At 32.9% G+C, this 19,748-nt stretch overlaps 10 protein-coding genes across 10 annotated transcripts; 4 read left to right on the top strand and 6 right to left on the bottom strand.

Moving 5' to 3' along the window:
* Nucleotides 1-94: 94 nt before the first annotated feature.
* FG379_002041 (multi-pass transmembrane) lies at nt 95-2,164 on the bottom strand (the record flags this gene model as incomplete). The annotated part of the gene is made up of 1 exon (XM_067327644.1): nt 95-2,164. The coding sequence occupies one exon, from the start codon at nt 2,162-2,164 to the stop codon at nt 95-97; it is 2,070 nt and encodes a 689-aa protein (XP_067181768.1).
* Nucleotides 2,165-3,031: 867 nt separating this feature from the next.
* Nucleotides 3,032-3,910, top strand: FG379_002040 (cytochrome c oxidase subunit III; the record flags this gene model as incomplete). The annotated part of the gene is made up of 1 exon (XM_067327643.1): nt 3,032-3,910. The coding sequence occupies one exon, from the start codon at nt 3,032-3,034 to the stop codon at nt 3,908-3,910; it is 879 nt and encodes a 292-aa protein (XP_067181767.1).
* Nucleotides 3,911-4,084: 174 nt separating this feature from the next.
* Nucleotides 4,085-4,675, bottom strand: FG379_002039 (dbj; the record flags this gene model as incomplete). The annotated part of the gene is made up of 1 exon (XM_067327642.1): nt 4,085-4,675. The coding sequence occupies one exon, from the start codon at nt 4,673-4,675 to the stop codon at nt 4,085-4,087; it is 591 nt and encodes a 196-aa protein (XP_067181766.1).
* A 148-nt stretch (nt 4,676-4,823) lies between these two features.
* FG379_002038 (uncharacterized protein) lies at nt 4,824-6,437 on the bottom strand (the record flags this gene model as incomplete). Its single annotated transcript, XM_067327641.1, has 1 exon — nt 4,824-6,437. The coding sequence occupies one exon, from the start codon at nt 6,435-6,437 to the stop codon at nt 4,824-4,826; it is 1,614 nt and encodes a 537-aa protein (XP_067181765.1).
* Nucleotides 6,438-6,796: 359 nt separating this feature from the next.
* FG379_002036 (putative SET domain protein) lies at nt 6,797-9,427 on the top strand (the record flags this gene model as incomplete). The annotated part of the gene is made up of 1 exon (XM_067327639.1): nt 6,797-9,427. One exon carries the CDS (start codon nt 6,797-6,799, stop codon nt 9,425-9,427), a length of 2,631 nt encoding a protein of 876 aa, XP_067181763.1.
* A 188-nt stretch (nt 9,428-9,615) lies between these two features.
* FG379_002035 (SEC14 domain containing) lies at nt 9,616-10,638 on the top strand (the record flags this gene model as incomplete). Its single annotated transcript, XM_067327638.1, has 1 exon — nt 9,616-10,638. One exon carries the CDS (start codon nt 9,616-9,618, stop codon nt 10,636-10,638), a length of 1,023 nt encoding a protein of 340 aa, XP_067181762.1.
* A 101-nt stretch (nt 10,639-10,739) lies between these two features.
* FG379_002034 (galactosyltransferase) lies at nt 10,740-13,286 on the bottom strand (the record flags this gene model as incomplete). Its single annotated transcript, XM_067327637.1, has 1 exon — nt 10,740-13,286. One exon carries the CDS (start codon nt 13,284-13,286, stop codon nt 10,740-10,742), a length of 2,547 nt encoding a protein of 848 aa, XP_067181761.1.
* A 214-nt stretch (nt 13,287-13,500) lies between these two features.
* On the bottom strand, nt 13,501-15,603 carry FG379_002033 (interaptin; the record flags this gene model as incomplete). Its single annotated transcript, XM_067327636.1, has 1 exon — nt 13,501-15,603. The coding sequence occupies one exon, from the start codon at nt 15,601-15,603 to the stop codon at nt 13,501-13,503; it is 2,103 nt and encodes a 700-aa protein (XP_067181760.1).
* A 506-nt stretch (nt 15,604-16,109) lies between these two features.
* Nucleotides 16,110-16,980, top strand: FG379_002032 (uncharacterized protein; the record flags this gene model as incomplete). Its single annotated transcript, XM_067327635.1, has 3 exons — nt 16,110-16,317; nt 16,444-16,527; nt 16,598-16,980. The coding sequence occupies 3 exons, from the start codon at nt 16,110-16,112 to the stop codon at nt 16,978-16,980; spliced, it is 675 nt and encodes a 224-aa protein (XP_067181759.1).
* A 402-nt stretch (nt 16,981-17,382) lies between these two features.
* On the bottom strand, nt 17,383-19,347 carry FG379_002031 (E2F-related protein; the record flags this gene model as incomplete). The annotated part of the gene is made up of 1 exon (XM_067327634.1): nt 17,383-19,347. The coding sequence occupies one exon, from the start codon at nt 19,345-19,347 to the stop codon at nt 17,383-17,385; it is 1,965 nt and encodes a 654-aa protein (XP_067181758.1).
* Nucleotides 19,348-19,748: the final 401 nt, after the last annotated feature.

Raw genomic sequence — 19,748 nt, 5'->3', positions numbered from 1 at the left:
ACAATTGGAATAGTTAAAAATAAAATTAAAAAATGTCTAGTTATAAAGTGGCTAAGTTTATTTTGATACATTAAAAACCATGATTTTACTAAAACTATTTATCCCCATTTAGAAGTGGAGCTTTTGAGTCATTTCCTGAAGAATTCGTCGGTGTTATGACTGGTGGTAAGTGAAGTGCCATATCTAGCACCACTGCCTCTTCACTTTCTTTAATCATTGTCCCAAGTCTCTCAATTGTATCTATTTCTTCTTGAAGCTCCTTATCAAATCCAAAGATTAATTTTGCCTGATACCAAAGTGAAGCTGTCACCTTTTTCATTTTCATGGGACACTCTACATTTTTAGTTGCAATTGCATAGGAATTCATAATGATTGTAGTAAACATATTCAGTAGAATGGTCACGAAAAATATTTCGAACAACAAAAGCATAACTGCAGCGCCATACGCACTTTTCTCAAAATATGCATGTACCCCACTGTCTGTATTCGAAAATGGACTTCCAAACGCCAACAAAAATAATGAATAAAATGAAATCGGGATAGTCGAGAATTGGACATAGATTGCGCCATACATTGCATGCATAATGATTGAAAATGCGAATAATAGAACTGTAAAAATTGCTGTAAAATGCATGAATGGTACAAACGCAAATACAAATGTCATTATTAGGAAGCTGGTGTTTGTAAAAAACAAGGAAATTTCCAATAACCTTATAAATAACAACAGAACCGCAATGGAGTGAAGTTTTGTTTTAATCCACATGCTGAAAAGTAATTGTCCGTAGTACTCTATACCAGTTAAATGGAGAGTCTCTGACCAAAATTTGCCGGGATCAATACATTTCTTGTATGCTGTTTCAATACAAAGCTCAGAGCCAAAATGCAAGGCTATGCTTGAAAACGTAAAACCTAAAATTATCACTATTCCAATTGCATTTTCAATTAAGATTTGGAACCAACTCAATGAATGAATTCTATTCCCAAAAGGATCTATAAAATGTCCGATTATTTCTCTAAATCTACCGTTTTTTGTGACTAATCTGTACACATTATACGGGAACATTATAACACTTGAAATTGCTCCAGGAAGTAATAACCATGTAAATAATAAGATTGCTAAAACAGGCAAAATTGTTGAAATAGGATAATGTCTATGATATACCATTCCAGTCGTGATTTCCACATTTGGAATATAGTGATTTAAATATGGAGAATTACGAGATAGGTGCAACTTTGTTCTCCACCAAAGTGGATACTTTTCTTTTTGAACAGCAGAAACTTCAAAAATAATAGTCACCCATTCAGGATCGCATTTAAACAATAAATCCCAATGATGATTTTTATCGACTGCTAGTTTTTGATTATTTGTTGCTAAATTACCTTCAGATAACACCGTTCCTATTGAATTACTTCTTTTGTATTTCTCTGCTATTTCACTTGATTGAACAACATTCTTATCTTTAAATATGTCATTTTCCGGCATATTGCCAGTTTCATTGGTTTCACTCCTAAACAACTTTCTTCCTATCATATTTATCTTTTTGTGTAAAGATGGAATTGGCCCGGGACTATTGTCAGCTGCATTTGAGAAAAGTGGCAATAGCAATTTAGACTCATGAAATTGATGATAAATTGGTTTTGATTGTTGATCTTTTGGTATTTTGTTGGTTTCGTAATAGTTTGTTATAATTGGTGGAAATTCACCAAGTGGTGTACTATCCCCATTTTCGACATACTTTTCTAGTGATGAATAGTCACAAGGCAATTCAGGATGAGTAGGATTTGGATGTGTTCTATTCCAATCTATTTTAACAATATCACAATTGAAGAATTCGGTCATCCCATCGTCAATTAATGACTTTGATCTACATGATGCCTGAAGTAAGTACAGAATATCCGCTGCCGCAGAACCAGAAATCACAGATTCCAAATCAGGAGTTCCATATTGATCTTGAATTCTATTCAATTGTTCAGAAGTAGAAGCAAATAGTTTAGACCTTATTTGTTGAGAGATTGGAGCGCTTTTATTATGGCTATGTTCCATTAGAAAGCAAGAAACATATAGTATTGTAAATAAAAACAAAAAAAACACCCGTCGTTTTCTAATATACTTTATTTCACCCTCATCCAATTCCTCCTTCTTAGATTCCTCAAGAGTCAACATTCTCCTAATGGACCGATACATCATTATATAAAAAGAAGAGCTTTGATAATAAGAGTTGGAAATATAAGTAGATCACTTCATTCGGGTACTAGTCATTTTCCAGCTTAAAAACGTTATTTTAGCTACAAACAAAAATATACTAAAATACTTGCAGGTTACACACATCAAAGTTGCACTCAATGCTTCAACTCCTTATGCTAACAATATAGACAAATCATAGCAATATCTAATGTAGTTTAAGGGTACAAATTAGAAATAGAATTAAGTATTTTATCGTGTGCTTTCATATATTGCCGCCCGTTTTCACACAAAATACTAAACTTATTAGATGTAATAAATAGGACAGATTTATTGCATGTATTCATATAATTTGTAGTTATAAATGTGTGCAAAAAGTCAGCTGAAATATTAGGTACTTTGAATTAGTCTAATAATTTAACACTTTCATTGCATTTGTAATTCACTTTTGTCACAACAATTTGTTATTCTTCTATTATAACATCATACAAATGACAGTTTTGTGAATCATCATGTGTTCTTTTTGTGTTTAATATCCCATTTTGAAGTATTTCAATATCTCTGTTAGTGTTGACAATAGACAAATGCTTTAACGTATTGAACTATCACTCCCCACGTGATAGAAGACAATAATAAAAAATACGTAAATTCCTGTCGTGTCGTGTAATGGATAGAAATAAATACATGTGAGTAAAGCAGATTTCTTATATGGAAATCACCAAAATCAGAACAAAGGTAGATATTATCTAGGATAAAAAATTGTTTTGATATCCTAATCTATTTTAATATTTAGAATTTATTTTAAAATAAACAAGTTAAATATTTTTTGTGAATATTTCGACTAAAAACATGTGGTTATCAACACGAGTTGAAAATGTAGATACAGGAATAGCAGCAAAGCAAGGCCCAAGTCTGCCAGTAGAAAACATGTTCAATACATTCTTACGAATGGGCTTGTTGTTCGAGTTCCTTTGTTATCTTGGATTGACATTAATTAGTTACAACTATACAAGTAGCTTGGCCTTTAATTACCATTCACTGGGAGAAATATTGGTTCAGGGAAATGCCCCGAAGTATATATCATTCTGCTTTTTCTTGGGAATAATCGGCTCTCTCTACTTAATGGTGTTCCAACTTTTATTGGCTGATGATACCTGCTTTGCGAGAGGATATGTCACTGGCTCCAAAATAATAAAAGTTGCAACTTTATTAGATTTCATTGGAAAAACGATAGGATTTGTCTTTACTCTGCAACTTGGAGGAACAACAGACTTGGAAACCGCATTCAATATGGCCGTCGCACAAGGCGGTGTTGAGATCAACTTCCTTACCTTTGGGCAAATGCTTTGTGGTATTGCCTTTATTCTTTTCGGTCTTGGGTTCCTACTCCTAGAACTTTTCCAGGACGAAGGAGCTGGCAGTACTTATGGTTATATCAATTTCATTGCATTTTCCGCGTCTGGAATTGCAATAATCATACATGCAACAACATTCAGAACTACAGGTGTCAACATATTTGCATTGTCTTCATTTGCCGCTGCTTCACTCTGGGCGATGTTCTTCGAACCAGCAATAAATGAATTTTCTCCATCATTTGGTGAAACTGAACTTACCAACGATGTTGAAACCCAGGTTGAGAAGTTTACACGTACAAATCAATATTATAATGTCGAGGACAATTATGCAAGCTTCTCACAGCCATACTCATCCGGTTACGTAAACCAATAAATTTAATTACCAGATGTTGCTGCCCCTTAGTCTACTAGACACGAAAATAGTGGCAAAATTAGAAAAATAGCTCCTTATCCTAATACGCTAACCAATCTAGTCGATTTTAATAAAATACAGTGATTTCTTCCTCAATCGACTATATGACTTTCATAGCACTTTTTTTCTGTCGCTTCAAATTCTGCCAAAGGAAGACGAGGAATCCAAATAAACTGCCTTCTGTATAGCCATCCTAAAGGCCATAAATGCCTGACCAAAAATAAAGATACTTCCTGCATCATTTAAAGAGGCACTCTTCAGACCTGCCTGTGTAATGAGTCTAAACATTTTGATCGGCTCAAATGGAAGTTTACATATTGCCATCTCTCCAAAAAGCGTGTTACAAAGTGGAATTACCATTGCGAAGAGAATGCCAACTAAGATACCGGACTTCATCTTTATAATTGATATTTTCTGGTTTAAATTTGTAATTCCGCGTTCGAGTGTTTCAATTTTTGGGTTTTTCTTGATCTTTGAAGATGAATAACTTGAAGATAGGCTCGAATTTTCTGCTATAATCCCTGCTTTGTCTCTGAATCTCAACTTATCCAGTTTTGCCCTGGATTTAATGAGATTGTCTTGTAACTTCAGGTAGTCGCTATTTCTGAAAAAAACGAAATAGGAAAGTAATTCTGCTATAATTGAAGTGATAAGTGCAACTAATATCACAACTATCACTCTATATTTACTGAATCCAGCATCAAAGTCAACGGTCGTCTCACTCATCCCTGTATTCCCTTACAACTGATTAATTATGCATTTAGCGCCCTCGGTTTTGCCTCGAAGTTTCACATTTCACAAAAACGATTTAAATAAAGATACCACTAAAATGTTTAGCTTTAAATTCTGAGGAATATTCTGCCGGAGAAGTATGTTATTTTCTCTTTTTTCGTTTTTGGTTTAACTTACCCATTATTTTATCATAAGTTGTCTCAGGATTCTCAAAGAACAAATAGAAAATGCGGTCAAGCGACTTTTTACAAATGACCCAACCTTCTGTGCCCGATTTAAATGAGATTTCACTAACTCTGCTTGACTCGTCAAGAACCAAAGCAGCAGTTCCCCAGACACAGTCGCCTTCAACCGAAGACATTAATGTGTTTGTTGGCTCGAACAATTTATTTGACCTCCTTACTGCATTATTAGCTTTATTTAGATAAAAGAATCTAAATGAATCTGGCAAATTCATGACAGTTATAAATTGGTTCAGGATATCTGAATACAAATCTCTTATACCTCCCTCACTGTCGATCATATGTTTTCTCATCTTGAAACAAAAATTCATTTCTTCATTTAGCTCAGGATCAACTTCGTCTTTATACAATTTCGATCGTTTTTTCTCATCTCCTTTCAATAGTACAACAATCATTATTTCTTTATATGTGAATGCTACGAGTTTGTATCCTTCTTTTACATGGTCCGGGAGAAAGATTCTTGGAGAAAATACAAAATCTGTTCTTTTCCCTCTTGCACCACCCTGTGTTATTGGCCCGAAAAGAAATCCATCTCCGGAGAATCGATTACACCTCCCAAACGATGATAATGGTCGTTCTTCATAATCGTAGCCCCTCCGAGGAAATCTGCCAAATGGTTCGTTACAAAGTTTATCGTTGCTAGCCACACCATTATAAAGCACTAAATAATTATATAGAATCTTACTTGAAAGGTTATCCAATGTAGAATAAATTAAATGTGCATCAAATAAAATTGTTACATGACAGATATCGTCGAATTTATTTCTAGTTGCCTCAACTAAATTAATTACTGATATTTGAATTTGTCTTTCAACAGGTGCAAAGTAGAACCCATCTACACTTGTTGCAAAAGACAAAGTGGACAGGTCTATTGTGTCTAGAAATCCAGGAACAAAATCTTCGAGAATACTTATAAGATTATCTCTATTTATATTCAATAAATCTCCGTGTAACAAATTAAACGTCTCTGTGAATCTATCAAGTATTAACATTAATGAATCTTTTTTGCCATCTTCACCTGAAAAAAAATTTGTACTGTCCTTTAAATATGGTAACTTATAGTCTAAACCACCATCCTGGCTATAAATCCTATCATTAAAATCATCATCCGAAAAGTCGATAGTCATAACCTTACCAGAATTTGAGCGGATATAATGTGGCAACAATGTAATCATGCAAACAACAATACTTGTGTCATTAAGTCTTTTGAATGAAATTTCGTGTTTACGTGTTCTAACATAATTTATTTCTTTTCCATCATTTATTAGGATGCTTGAGATAGAAATAAAACCCTCAACAAGGCCCACTTGATGCCTTATTGTTGCTATTGATAATGAACCAGGAAAAAAGTAAAGTAATTTGTTGCTTAATTCAAAATTTGTATCGTCAATATCATTATTTTCAATTTGAACATTTAAATCAAACAGGAAGAAGGAATATATTTTTTTTCTTATCAACTCTAATTTAGTTCTACTTTGAAGTGCCCCTGCAGAAACTATATCTGTAGATAACATTTACTTTAAATAGTCTAATAAAAATTATTTCTAAGACCAGTATATTTTTATCCAACTTTTAAATAACAGCATGTATCTCCTTTTTTGACGAACTTTGAAAGAAAAACCAAGGTACGTTACTGCGCCTAATATTCACCGCTGACATTTAATACTTAAACAGCATCTTTGGTGCGACTCTGAATTAAAAGAATACTTGAAATAACTTTATTAACAACAGAAAGATACTATTGAGGTGGGATTCCTTCAGTTTGAATATTTCTCAAAATCTGTGCATATCCAGGTACTCATTATTTTTGTATACAAGGCTCCAATAATGCGGAGTTAGTCTTCAGTACCAAATGATAAAGTCCTACATATAAATGGGTCTTCAAAATACAAGAGATTCGATAGGAAATAAAAGTTTTATATGTTTTTCAAACACTGAATCAAGAGATGAGCATGAATTTTTGAGTAAAAGGATAGTTGAATTTGGAACAGGATTAATACCATTAGTAAACAACACAGTGAAATGTACATGCGAAAAAACTTGTGATGAGTTCTGCTTAAATCGGTTGAACAGATATGAATGTAATAGAAGCATATGTGGACTTTATAACAATCTACATTATGTCTATTGTAACAATAGACCATTTCAACGTTTAAATGAAAAAAAAAAAATCAAATTTATTGCAGAGAAATACAGACCCCGAAATGAAAAAGAAAAAAGTATCAGGAAGTTTAATTTGAACGTCCCTCGCACATCAACAAGACTAATCTTGCTTGAAGGTATTTCTAAGGGTGAATTAATAATCGAATGTAAGGGTGAAATTTTGACTAATATTGATGTTAGGGATAGATATAGTGGTTATTTTGGATTGAACAATAACGTTGATGAAACTCAATGTTGTAAAGAAGAAATTAAAAACATCCCTGAAAAACTTTTCTGTTTAGTTGATGGTTATGTTTATCTAGATATGACTGATAAAGGTAATGAAGCAAGACATATTAGACACTCCTGTGACCCAAACTCGCGTGCAGAAGTCTGGATATCTAGACCATTTAATAGTTCATTAAAAAGTGGTTTCAGAAATGAATTTTCAATTACTTGGTTAAAGTTGGGAATATTTGCCTTAAAAAATCTTGAAAAAGGTACAGAGATAACAATTGACTATGAAAACCTAGTAAGTCGTCAAATTCCCGGACTAAAGAAAAAAAAGAATGTTTTTGGTTATATTGGAATGCTTAATTGCCATTGTAATTCAGACATTTGCAGAAAAATTATTGGAACTAAAGAGCCTCCTGAGGAATATGAACTTAGTAGCTACTTAATTCCGATACCTAACAAGAAGGAAAGAAAAAAAAAATACTCAAGATCCGATTTAACAAAAGGTATTACTCCTAACAAAAACTCTTTTGAATCATATATTGATATAAAAGACAAATTGGCAGGAAGCCAAAAGAAATGGAGAGAACAACACAAAAAAAAACAAATGGAAAGCATTTCTCATGAATCTTCAAATATTTTTGAACATGATAAGAATAAGATAATTGAAATCCAAGAAGGAAATTTTGGGATCGAAGCAGAAACTGGTGCACCAAAATATAAAATTGACATACCATTGTGGTATCTTTATACCATAATTTCCTGGAAAGGAATACCTAACATTGAAAAATGCTGTAACAGCTATCTTCCCCACAATAATTTATATAAACAACATTATTCCAGGTACAATAAGACAAAAAATTGTTCTAATTTGTACCCACAAAGAAAAAGTGAAAGGCTAAGAAGATCTTGTTCAAAAGAAACTCATGTATACAAAGTTTCCAAAACAAATCCTAAATCTAACATAGGAGCTATAAGATTTACTGGAAAGAGAAGCATTTTTCTTCACTTAATGACTCATCCATGGTATTTGGCACTAAATAGTCATACTGATGTTGATTTTGAATTTGGTAAACTATGGAAATCATTTCTATCTAGATCCATTTACTTAGGAAGACTGTTTGTGATTCAAAGGATTTCAATTTTTTTTAACGTTTACAAAGTAAATGATGAAGATTTGTCTTGGGCCTTAATAGACCAAGGAATAGGAGATGATGAGAAATGTACTGTATGTTCTTTCCACGGAACCCTATTGTCATGTGATATTTGCTCTAGGGGTGTTCACAAATCATGCCTAAACAAATCAAATCAATTTATTTCATCACCCTTATTTAGACTCCCAGATTGGTTTCCAATGAATGATATTAAAAAAAAATCATATTTCAATGAACTTGTTAGTTTATTATACGGAAAAACAAACAAAAATGAGTTCAATTTCCAGCATTCTCCCGGGAACAAAATAAAGTGTTCAAAAATTACAGTAATTTATAATCCATCAATGAGTACCAGGAATTCACATAATACCTCGATCAAATCAAAGGATTCGGAAACATTTATTTGTCACATATGCAGCAATTCATATCACAGTAGATTTTGGATTTCTCTCTCAGCGAGAAAAAGAAAAAGGATATCGATTAATGCTATGAAAATACGTTTAGCTAGAGCATTCAATACTCATTTTTACGGCAAGCAATTTTCAGTCAACCACTTTCAGGCACAAAAACGAGCAACTATAAATGAAACAAAAAAAAATAATGTAAAAATAAGACCACAGAGAAACAATCAAATTAGAATTGCGAAAATTATGATCAATAACTTGTTTGTCTGGAGAAGAAACAATTCCAAGTTCAAGATTGATCAAAATATGGTATTCAGCGAACTTTCCACGAATTATATAAGTAGGAAGGAGATTGACTCAAGATGGAACCATAGAGAAAATAATCCAAGTTTGAAGTTTCCAAATCCAAATATCGATCACAAAAATCACAGCAAATTTGATCAAAATATAATGACTAGAGAGTCATCTAATATTTCCGTAGTAAAACTCGAACCGTTACAGATATTGGACTCGATTTCATTCAATGAATATATAAAAATTAATACACTAACCACCAAATACACACCTTAAATGTCTACATTTTTTTTTTGTTCTTTTGTTCAAAAAATAGATTACATCTAGGACTGTATAATCTCATCTCAGCACCACGAGTAGGCGCCGAACTTTCATTGAAAAAAATATGAACGTTCTCGTTTTGTAGAAAATTAGCCAGAAACAGTTTTATTTTCAGAGCAACCTTTTTGTTCCAATAACTTAAAATGAAGATTCGCTGGCTGAAAGGTCTGGCATTTTCTTCAAACAAAAAAATTTCTCATGAGCTTGATGTCAGCGAGCAACAACACAAATTAAGTTTACTTCTTGAAAACTTTAATACTAAAGTTGATGATGTCAGTGAATTAGAATACAAACTCTTTCTCAGATTTTTAAGAGCAAGACAATTTAACGTTGAAAAGGCAACAATAATGTTAAAGAATTATTTTACCTGGAGAGAGAGAAGCAATATATCAGAGATGATTAGCAACGCACAGGTCCCAATTAAACTTGAATTATACCCTAGAGCATACCATGGAGTTGATAAGCTTGGTAGGCCGATATATATTGACTGTATTGGTGTCAGTAATATCAAGAAATTACTCGAACTGTACCCAGAAATGAATTTCTTTAATCATTGGATTTATGAATATGAGTTTCTCGTCAATGTCATATCATCTTCATGCCACATTTCTAACATACTAAAATCAAACTCGACTAAGTGCATGATTAATGGAATAAGTAAGGAAAAAGTCATGAATATTTTGAATTCCGATTATTTTGAAATCCAACCATTCGAGACTTTGAATATAATAGATTTAAATGGTTTTACACTTGGAAATTTTGATGGGAGTTGCAGAAAGATAATAAAAGAACTTGTTTATATTAGTCAAAACTATTATCCAGAACTCTTGGGTAATATGATTGTAATCAATGCTCCAAGTATATTTAGTATTATATGGAATTTTGTAAAACCTCTTATTGACGAAAAAACTGCCAAAAAAATTTCCATATACACTCAAAATGATAATTGGAAACCAGTGTTACTGGAACTTGTTGATGAGGATCAACTTCCCAGATTCCTAGGTGGGAATCCGAATTACGAAGGAGAGTGGTTGAATGCGAATTTTGGTCCTTGGTCAAACCCAATTATACTGGAGTGTATAGCAGAGAAATATCCAGAAATACCGAAACAACTTATATTTTCTCACTTTGTTTCTAGAAATAACGAAAATGTACCTGAAAATTAGTGATCGTATGTTAAAATTATAAATTAAATTACACCTTAACTAAATTTAATTATGCTGACTTCTTAAGTTACTGCGTTTAATGTTATATACTAATACTAACCTTATCCGCTCAATTCATTCGAAGCTCTAATTATTGCATCTGAAAAATTCTCGTGCCAAGCCGACAATGAACAGCCTGAAGTCCAAGTATCTCTAAAATGTTTCATCTTCCCGAATGAATCTGCCACTACTACATGCTTTATTCCCAATAAGGTGAGTAGAATATGGCCGTGTAATCTGTTAGTAATCACAATATTTGCCCTTGATAGGAATGCCATTCCATCGATTGTCCTTGAAATAGACTTCTCGATAAAATTGACTCCTGACATATCATTGTAATTCGCATCACTATCCAGCCAATCATCGATAATAATGGTGAGGTAGTCAATCCACATGTTCCTCGTTACAATTTCTTGATTTCTTGATTTATTTTTGTTTAAATTATTAGAATAACTATTTTTTAACAACTTTTTTATATCATCGATAGCTATTTTGCTCATTTTTACCATGACCCCATTGAAGTTTATTTTTGGAGCTTCATTATCTACTCTTGCATGTATTAATATGTCCAATGAAGGTATTCCTCTTCTCTTCCTTTGATCACCTATTATAAATGCTAAATCTGGTAATAATTTTACCTCTATATTGTTGCTGACATCGTTGAACATCTCCTTTAAAATCTCTAATGAAGGAGCGTCTCTTGCAGCAAGAAATAATTCCCCTTTGTGCTTCAAAAAATTCTCCTTTGTAACCAATTTTTTGTTTTGATCCTTAAAGAAAACTGTTTGTGGAAACATTACTACCTTGTACTCACCAAAGTCATCCAATATTTTATACCTTAGTTGATGGTGATGTATATATAAATCTCCAAAATTTCCACCCCCGTGAAATAGAATTGCTCTTTGTTCGAAAGGAACAGTGAATAAATTTAATATTTCTCCGTTATTGTAGTCGTCTAATAGATGAATTGCTTTAATTATCTTTATACCCAATGTCTCAAGTAATATTAATGCACCTGTAAAAATCGCAGAATCACCCCTATTTGGGTGATCTGGAAAGCCAACAAATAGCACTTCTCTAGTTCCAAACAATATCTTCGAGTAGTAATCTTTTAACTTATTTGAATAACTTATGATCATATCGTGACAGGGATGATCCTTATCTGGTGAATTATTTTCCATTTGAATTGACCGAATTATTTTTCCATCTTTTAATTCTTCTGCTTGTTTATTGATGTTAATAATGTCTAAAATTGGAGTTTTTGTATTTTTATATTTATAACTCGGATATGACATCTCAAGTGTGTTTTTATGTCTGGGTATATAACTAACTTGTTCATTGAGAAAGTAATCTACTTGGTCTTCTTTCTCCTCAATGGAGTTTTGTAGGTTGAAATAGAACGAACTGTCAAATTTACTATTTCCACTTCTGATAATAGTTGCATTTCTCAATATTGCATTTCTTCCAAGTATAGAAGAATCATTTGAATTTAGGGGACCAAAAAAAACAGGTTCCCAAAATTTTGACGAAATAGTAAGATCAAACTTAGAAACACAGAAATTAGTTGATAAATGATTACAGGAGTATGTTGAAGGGCGGATTTCACCATTAAGTAGATAATCTAGAAATCCCATCATACTGGTGTCATGCATCAAATGAAAAGTAATAGGTTTGAATCCCCTATTTCTGTATTCACTACGATAAGAAACAAAGGGGTTATGGAAATGGAATCCAGGAATTTGTAATATTGATTTTTGACCAACAAGTTCAGTAACTAATAATGAAAGAGATGCATCTTCAAATGTTTTGAACCTTGAACCACCATCGTTACAGATATCTAAGTACCTCTTGCCATTCTTAACAAATAAATTGACCAATGGCTTGCTCATTAAATACCCGGCACCTCCTCTGATTCCTTTGATGACTTCTCCATGATCCTTCCAATTCAAAGTGTTCGACCTACTACTTAATGGTTTGACAGAAGAATCTTCCAGAGTTAAGTATATCTGTCCACCAACTAAATAGTAGTCATTGTGATTAATGGAACTTAATTCTTCAAGCAAATTCGATAATATTATAAATGTATCATCATCCAATTTCATGTACCATTTTTTTTCGGGCCAATTATTTAGCATCCATTCAAAGGATGCCAATGTTTTACAACATAAATTAAGATAGTTTTCATCGCAGTTTGGTATCATTGTTGGGATACTGGGATAGTTTTTTGATGATATTAAAACATAATTACTTAGATGTTCCGTGTTTCCTGATTTATTTACTCTGCAAAGATGTTTTAGCCAACTGTTTTCAAGATCCTTTACTCTAGTGTCAAAGTATTTAGGTGCAGACAATATTGCAAAACCAATATCACATATTGATAATTTGTTTTCGTATTCATTCCACGTATCTTTTTGATTAACATAACTAATTTCGTTTACCACGCCTTTTTCAACATTTTCTTCCCCAAAAATTTGAAAAATTCCTCCTTTTGTTAATTGTCTAGTCCCATTTTGATTTGCGGAATAACCGTATCTCGAGTTAATGAAATACACCAATGAACACCCACTCAAAAGAGAAAGTAAAACCAAACTATAGTTTGCTTTTTTCATTATTTAGAGTAAAACTAATACTCATTTATGAAAAAAAAGGATAAGGAAAGCTCAAAATTCATAATGCGAAAAAAATTGCACGTAATTATTTTATGTGGTACATACTGCATGCATAAATGAATAATGTGGAAATTTGAAATAAAAGAGAAAAAACCTAAATAAACGAAATATTACCGATGATAAAAAATTAATTTGAGATTGTCAATAAATATGGTTATTTTAAACGCAAATGGGCTTGCTGTAATTCTTTTTTTTGGAGCTTGACTACTTCATTAGTATTGTCTAGTTTGTCTGTAAGGTCATTTGCTAATTTAAGCATATTATCTAATTGCTGCTTGAGTAGTTTATTGCGTTGTTTTTCCTCAGACAACATATCTTCTGCGTGTTTTTTTTCATCGCAGATTCGAATGTAATCTTCTTCTAAAAGTTGTTTGTCAGTAATCATTTGTCTGAGTTCTTCCTGTAATGGATTATAGGATAGAATACTCCTCCTGTTAACTCTTGATGACAAAGGATTATTGCAATCAATTGACTTTTCTACCTCAGAACTTTTTTCTTTGAAAAATAGCATATTACGTGTGGAGTCACCACTAATACCTATGTCAATTACTTTTGGGCATATTCCTAAATTTACCACCTTATTTGGAATAATTTCAAGATATTTCGAATCGTTTTCCGCATTCTTTTTCTCTAGACTTCTTATGGTATCCTTATAGTGTTTAATTTGAAATTCCAACTTTTTTATATTTGAGTCAAATTGTGACCTTTCTTCATTTAATAATTTTTCTAATTTCTCGTAATCGTTTCTTTCTGAAACATTCTGGTTTCTTAAGTTTCCAATGATTACTTCAAACCGTTGTATTTCCTTTGAATGAATAATTCTAGTTTCATTTAGTTGATCTTCTAAAGTGCGTATTCTGTTCAAATAAGGTAACGATATTTTGTTCTCATTTTCACTTGTGTGCAATAATTGTTGACGGAGTTCCATTATTTCTCTTTGAAAATTTATTGTGGACTCTATTTTTTCCGCTTCACCCATATCTATTGTATTTTCAAGTTTAGTGATTTTGTATTCAAGTATTTGAATTGTATTTTTCTGTTCTTCACTGAGTTTCTCAAATTTCGTGGCCTTTTTAGTCATATTTTCTAAATCATCAAAACATGTTTTTTCTCTTTTCATTTCGTTATTAATCTCTTCAATATTGCTAATTAATGATTTATTTTCATTAGTTAATTCAATATTTTTGTGACTCAATTTATCAATTGTTTTTTCGTTACTAGCCAATTTTTCATTTAATTCAAGTATTTCTGCTTTCATTGACAATACTTCTTCCTTTAGCAATAAATTTTCTTTTTCAAGGTTTCCGATTTGTTGGAAAACAGATAAGGGATTGTTCACTATATTATCCCCTGAAGTGGCTTCAAATTTTCGACAGTTTTCACCTGCTTCATTTTTAAGAGTTGAATCAGTGTCTTGACTTGAGTTTAAATCCATTAAATCTTCATAGTCAACGTGATTACTTGAAATATTATCAATTATATTTGATTGGTTATTCAAGGTGTTGTTAACATGTACTTTTTTAATGAAAGATGAATTTAATGTCTCGGTATATATATTCTTGTTTCCCACATCTTTATTCGAAAAGTCTAATTTTTCGGTACAATCATTTCTAATCTCTTTCTTATTCGAAACTTTTGTGGTAGGTTTTTGTTTCATATAATGAAGTTTTAACTCATTCTCGGCCTCTCCTCCATCAAATGTTTGATAGGCTGTATTGTTTATGGATTTTGAATCATCAATTAACGAGTTATCAGTACCCTTACTATTGGTGGTTGGAGAATAATCATTTGTACAACCTGTTTGTTTGAACTGATCTTCATGAATATCACGTAGATTCTTTTTGGTGTTTGAACCAAACAAATTATTGTAATCAGATTCAAGAGAAATACTATTGTTGAAAGAAGAAAAGTCATCTTGGAAATAGTTGCACTCGTCTGTCATCTGCTTTTTTTTATCTTGATTGTTTATAAACTTTTCACCAAAATTATTTTGTAAAGAAATGTTATTTGTCACACCTTTTAGGCCGGATGCAAGGTCCCCAACTAATACACTGGCACTATTCTTAATGATGTTGGCTTTTTCAGAAACATGATTCTTTTCTGCCCAATTTGCAATGCTCGACGTTATTGATGTCCCAGTGTTAAGTACATAAGTTGAGTCCCTTGGGTTATTTTTAACTGCCTCCTCAATCGAATGCCCAACGGCATCCTTAATTACAGAAACTTTATCGAACGCATTCTTAAAAATAGATTGCATATGTACCAATACATTATTTAAGAAAAATCACGAAAATAAAATCTCAATTTTTCGATGTATCGAAAAAATAGCCGCCATAAATAACCAGAACAATTCATTACATCTATGAAAAAATTCCTGGATAGAGGAATAATCAAACTTTGATTGTCAAATAAAGGGGTGTTGGCAATAAGTTTGAAGATTGTTTGGTATATATATATTTTTTAGTAAAAGTATAGCATAACGAAATACTCTAAATCATTATTAAACAACTAGGACTAACAGTTAAGTTAAAATAATATATAACATATACAATCAAAATTACCAAAAAATTACATCAAAACACTTATTTGACCATATACATTTGTGTGAGTCATATAATCATTGTTTGTAAAATAAAATTGAGCAAGCTTCAAAAGACAGTAAATTGGGCGCTATAAAAAGACACTTGCATGCACGGACCAAAATATTCGAAAAGTAATGCAACTTAAGAAACGTGTCGATAATTAAAGCAGAATAATCAGAAAATGAAGAGATCTTCATCAATAATTAGACCTTTAAGGTCAAATTCATTCAATAAAAATATAACTGATCACAAAAAAACCGACGATTTGCCTATTGTTATTCCAAATATCGAAAAAAAGCCATCTAAAATAGGTAGCAGTAATAAAATACCGACACGACAATCAAGGAGATGGTTTATTGTTTTCATTATATTTACACTTTTTATGTTTGGTATGTTAATAATCTTGTATATTCAGACAAACATTCTATGAAAAAGTCCAATATAAATGCCGATAATTGTTTGTCGCCAAAAATACAAATACTTTTTACAATTTTCAATAACTTTTTTATTTTCAGGATTTATACTATATAGAATCTTCCTTACATACACCCTTAAATTTACAAGAAGAGAAAAAATTCAGAATTTAAAACGCAATACAGGTGAGTAATCTTTGTAAATATTTTTTTTACAGTAATCATTATATTAAATATTTTTCTTATTAAAAAGCAGGTGACTCCTTTCGAAGCTCGAATGATCCTTATGCAGATATGTTAGTAAACTCGGGAAAAAGTGAAAGCAGTGAAAAAAATTACGAAGAAAAACCCAATTTTGACCAAAAATACAATAAAAACATCAAAGTAAAAGATTTGAAAAAAAAATCAAATCTGAGAAGGAAAATGAGCGAACAGGAGTTGCAACTCCAATACGAATATGAATTGACGTTAAACCCTTCATTGGAGGTTTTAGACGAAGAAGAGATAAAGGATGCCATTGAAAACGGGACAATAGATCAGGCAGTTGAAGAAGCAGAAGAAATAGAAGAGATTATTAATGAGTTGGAAGAGATAAAGAGGGAAAAAAGGCAAAAAGGCTTTAGGGGGAAAAAAGAATAAAATGAATTAAGCCAGAAAATGACAGGTTTACGGAACAAATCACTTGTACACATTTAATTGGGTGAACTAAGCTAATTTACCTCATTCAATTACATTAACCCGTATTATAGGAACGAGGATTTAAGTTAAAGGTTAATAAATAAATTCTCACAACTGAAACTAGACACTATTTCATCTTACGAGTACGAGAAATATATAAGTTTTTTTTGTTTAATTCCCATATTTGCAATTCTCAAGTATTTTCAAAGGACCTTACAGAAAAAAAATTAATTATGATTACTAATTTTCAGATAAAATTACTAATGTTTGCTTCAACTAATTAATTAGATATACTTAGGAGTAAAAAGGTGCAAATATTATATAAAAAAGAACACCAATTTTTCCATTGTTTGACCGTGCCATTTATTCATTAAAACCACTAACATTCTCATTCTGGTCGCCAGCTCCCGATGAATTCGAACCCTGCTCATCACCTGAACCATTACCATGCTTTGAAGCATTGTTACCAGTTTCTGTAGCCTCCATCCATCTTGCATCAGGGTGATGAATAGAAGGAACATTCGAAGGCCTACTCGGGGCATTATTAATTATGCTTCCCCATAGAGTTCCAGAACCGCTTGAATTTTCACTTGCTTCGACCCCTTGTCTCTCAATTGCATTTGGTACGGAAATGCCTTCATCTCTAATACTGTGATTACCATGCGAAGCCAGTGTAATATTTGAATGTTGCCCAACTGTAGGATTGTGTACATTCGATGAATTGTTATTTTGGGGTCTACCCTGATGACTGGGTGGGAAGTTCCCAACTGAACCTGAGGAATGCGAACTCGGTCCATTGTTTGCGATCGTATATTGTTCAACAATATCATTAAAACCGAGTTGTTGGCATGCCTGTAGCAATTGGTCCTTCCTTTGAATTAATGTTTTTTCCATAACTTCGTACTCTGAATTAGAAAGTACTTGCAATTTATTATAACTACTAAACCAAGGTATCGAATTGAGAGTTTCATCGTCTGTATTTTGTGTCAATTTTACACTCATATCTACTGTACCGAAGGACGAAAGAACAGCATCACGTTCAACAAGTACATCAGGAACAGATGCAGAGCACATAAATGCATTACGGCCCATCTTCTTTAGGATTCCAATTCCCTCTAAAACATTGGTAATATCATAAAGCCTTCTTCTTTGTACATCCATATGTGCCTCTGCAGCTGCCAGGTCTATAATCCTGCTTTCTCCTTGCTCATATAGATACTGTATAAAGCGCTTCGTCATCAATACAAGACCATTTTCAAATCTAACCGAATGCCTTGCATCCTCTGTGCTAAATTCATTAAATTGAGATCCATTGTGATGAGCTGCAGGAGTGCCCATCATATTCACACTACTTCCATGCTCAATTGTCTCTATTCCATCAGCTAAAGAGGGAATGTGTGGAAGGATTGTTCCCGAAGGTCCAAGAGTAGCAGTATCCATTGCATTGTGGCGACCCGGGCTTCCACCTCTTCTCTTACCGTCAGTCGAATCTCTCCTCCCTCTAACACCACCCAAAGGAGTCGAAGACGCACGTTTTCTAGCTCTCCCCCTGGAATTAGTCATAGGACCACCGGAGATGTTCATGGGATTGGAATTAGATGCTGCAAACGCCGCTGCCGCTGCAAGCAATTCTGATTTATTATCAGCGCCAATATTGGCGTTACCACCGTAAATCATCTGCAAATGCTCCGCCGAATGATTGGCTCCAGTGGTTGTGTGGCTCAAATTTTGGCCATTTTGCATGCCGGATGCACCCGGGCTTGGTACTAAAGGAGGTATCAGGTTTTGTAGCTGTGACACAAATTGGTTGATATTGCCTTGCTGTCCAGGAGAAGGTGCAGAAGAAGATACCAAACTATTTAATAAGGTTATATTCTGGTCATTAGTTGAACCTGAACCCATCAAGAGGGGAAGTATATAAGGGATTGAACTACTCATTGTTCCGTTATTCGCAGCAGTGCCTGCTGCACCAGGAGCACCAACAACGTTAATAGGTTCCATGTTATTGTTTGAATCTGTCGGATTTCCTGTTGCATTGGTCTTAATTGCAGTTGGATTACTTGTAACTGAACCGTTTATTAGGCCGAGAAGTTCGTTTATAGTTACCTGGTCCGCTATCTGAGGAGGAGGATTTACGGTGGAGTTAGTATTGTCGTTTCCCGAATTTGGAACAAGATAACTTAATAATGAAAGAACATCCTGAGAATTTGCGCCTGTACCATTATTTTGAGTGTTAGCATTTGTACTCTCATTTAAGAGTTCAGAATTAACGGTCGTTACTACATCTCCAGCATTTCCAGAAGCAGAAGTTGACGAAGATCCTAACATTTGTGAGTTGAAGGGTACCTCTTTAGTTGTACGAACCAAATAAGTTATACTCTTTACCTTGGATTTGAATTACCTTAATTACGTGGAAAACTACCCATCGAATTTTTTGAAGCGGAAGCGGGAGCAAAATAAAGCGCTATTGCTATCTTCCAAGCTAATTTTTGAAATACATTTCAATTGCTATATCTTTATGTAATAATATAGACTTTCACTACAAGTACCGCATATTCCCCTCTTAGAATATATCCTAAATTAAATATATCTTATCATAAATAGAAGATACGCACTACCAATCTTACTTACCAAAGGAGAAAGGGGAGACACTACGGATATTTGCCGCTGATATCTCGTGTCTAAACGCACCTAGTGTGGATTTTCAAGGTATAGATCTTAAATGAGTA

Source organism: Cryptosporidium bovis, assembly GCF_009768925.1.
Source record: "Cryptosporidium bovis isolate 45015 chromosome Unknown contig_29, whole genome shotgun sequence".
In the NCBI taxonomy this organism is placed as follows: domain Eukaryota; phylum Apicomplexa; class Conoidasida; order Eucoccidiorida; family Cryptosporidiidae; genus Cryptosporidium; species Cryptosporidium bovis.
Note: the sequence above shows the minus strand (reverse complement) of the source record. Positions and strands in the feature narration are given on the sequence as shown.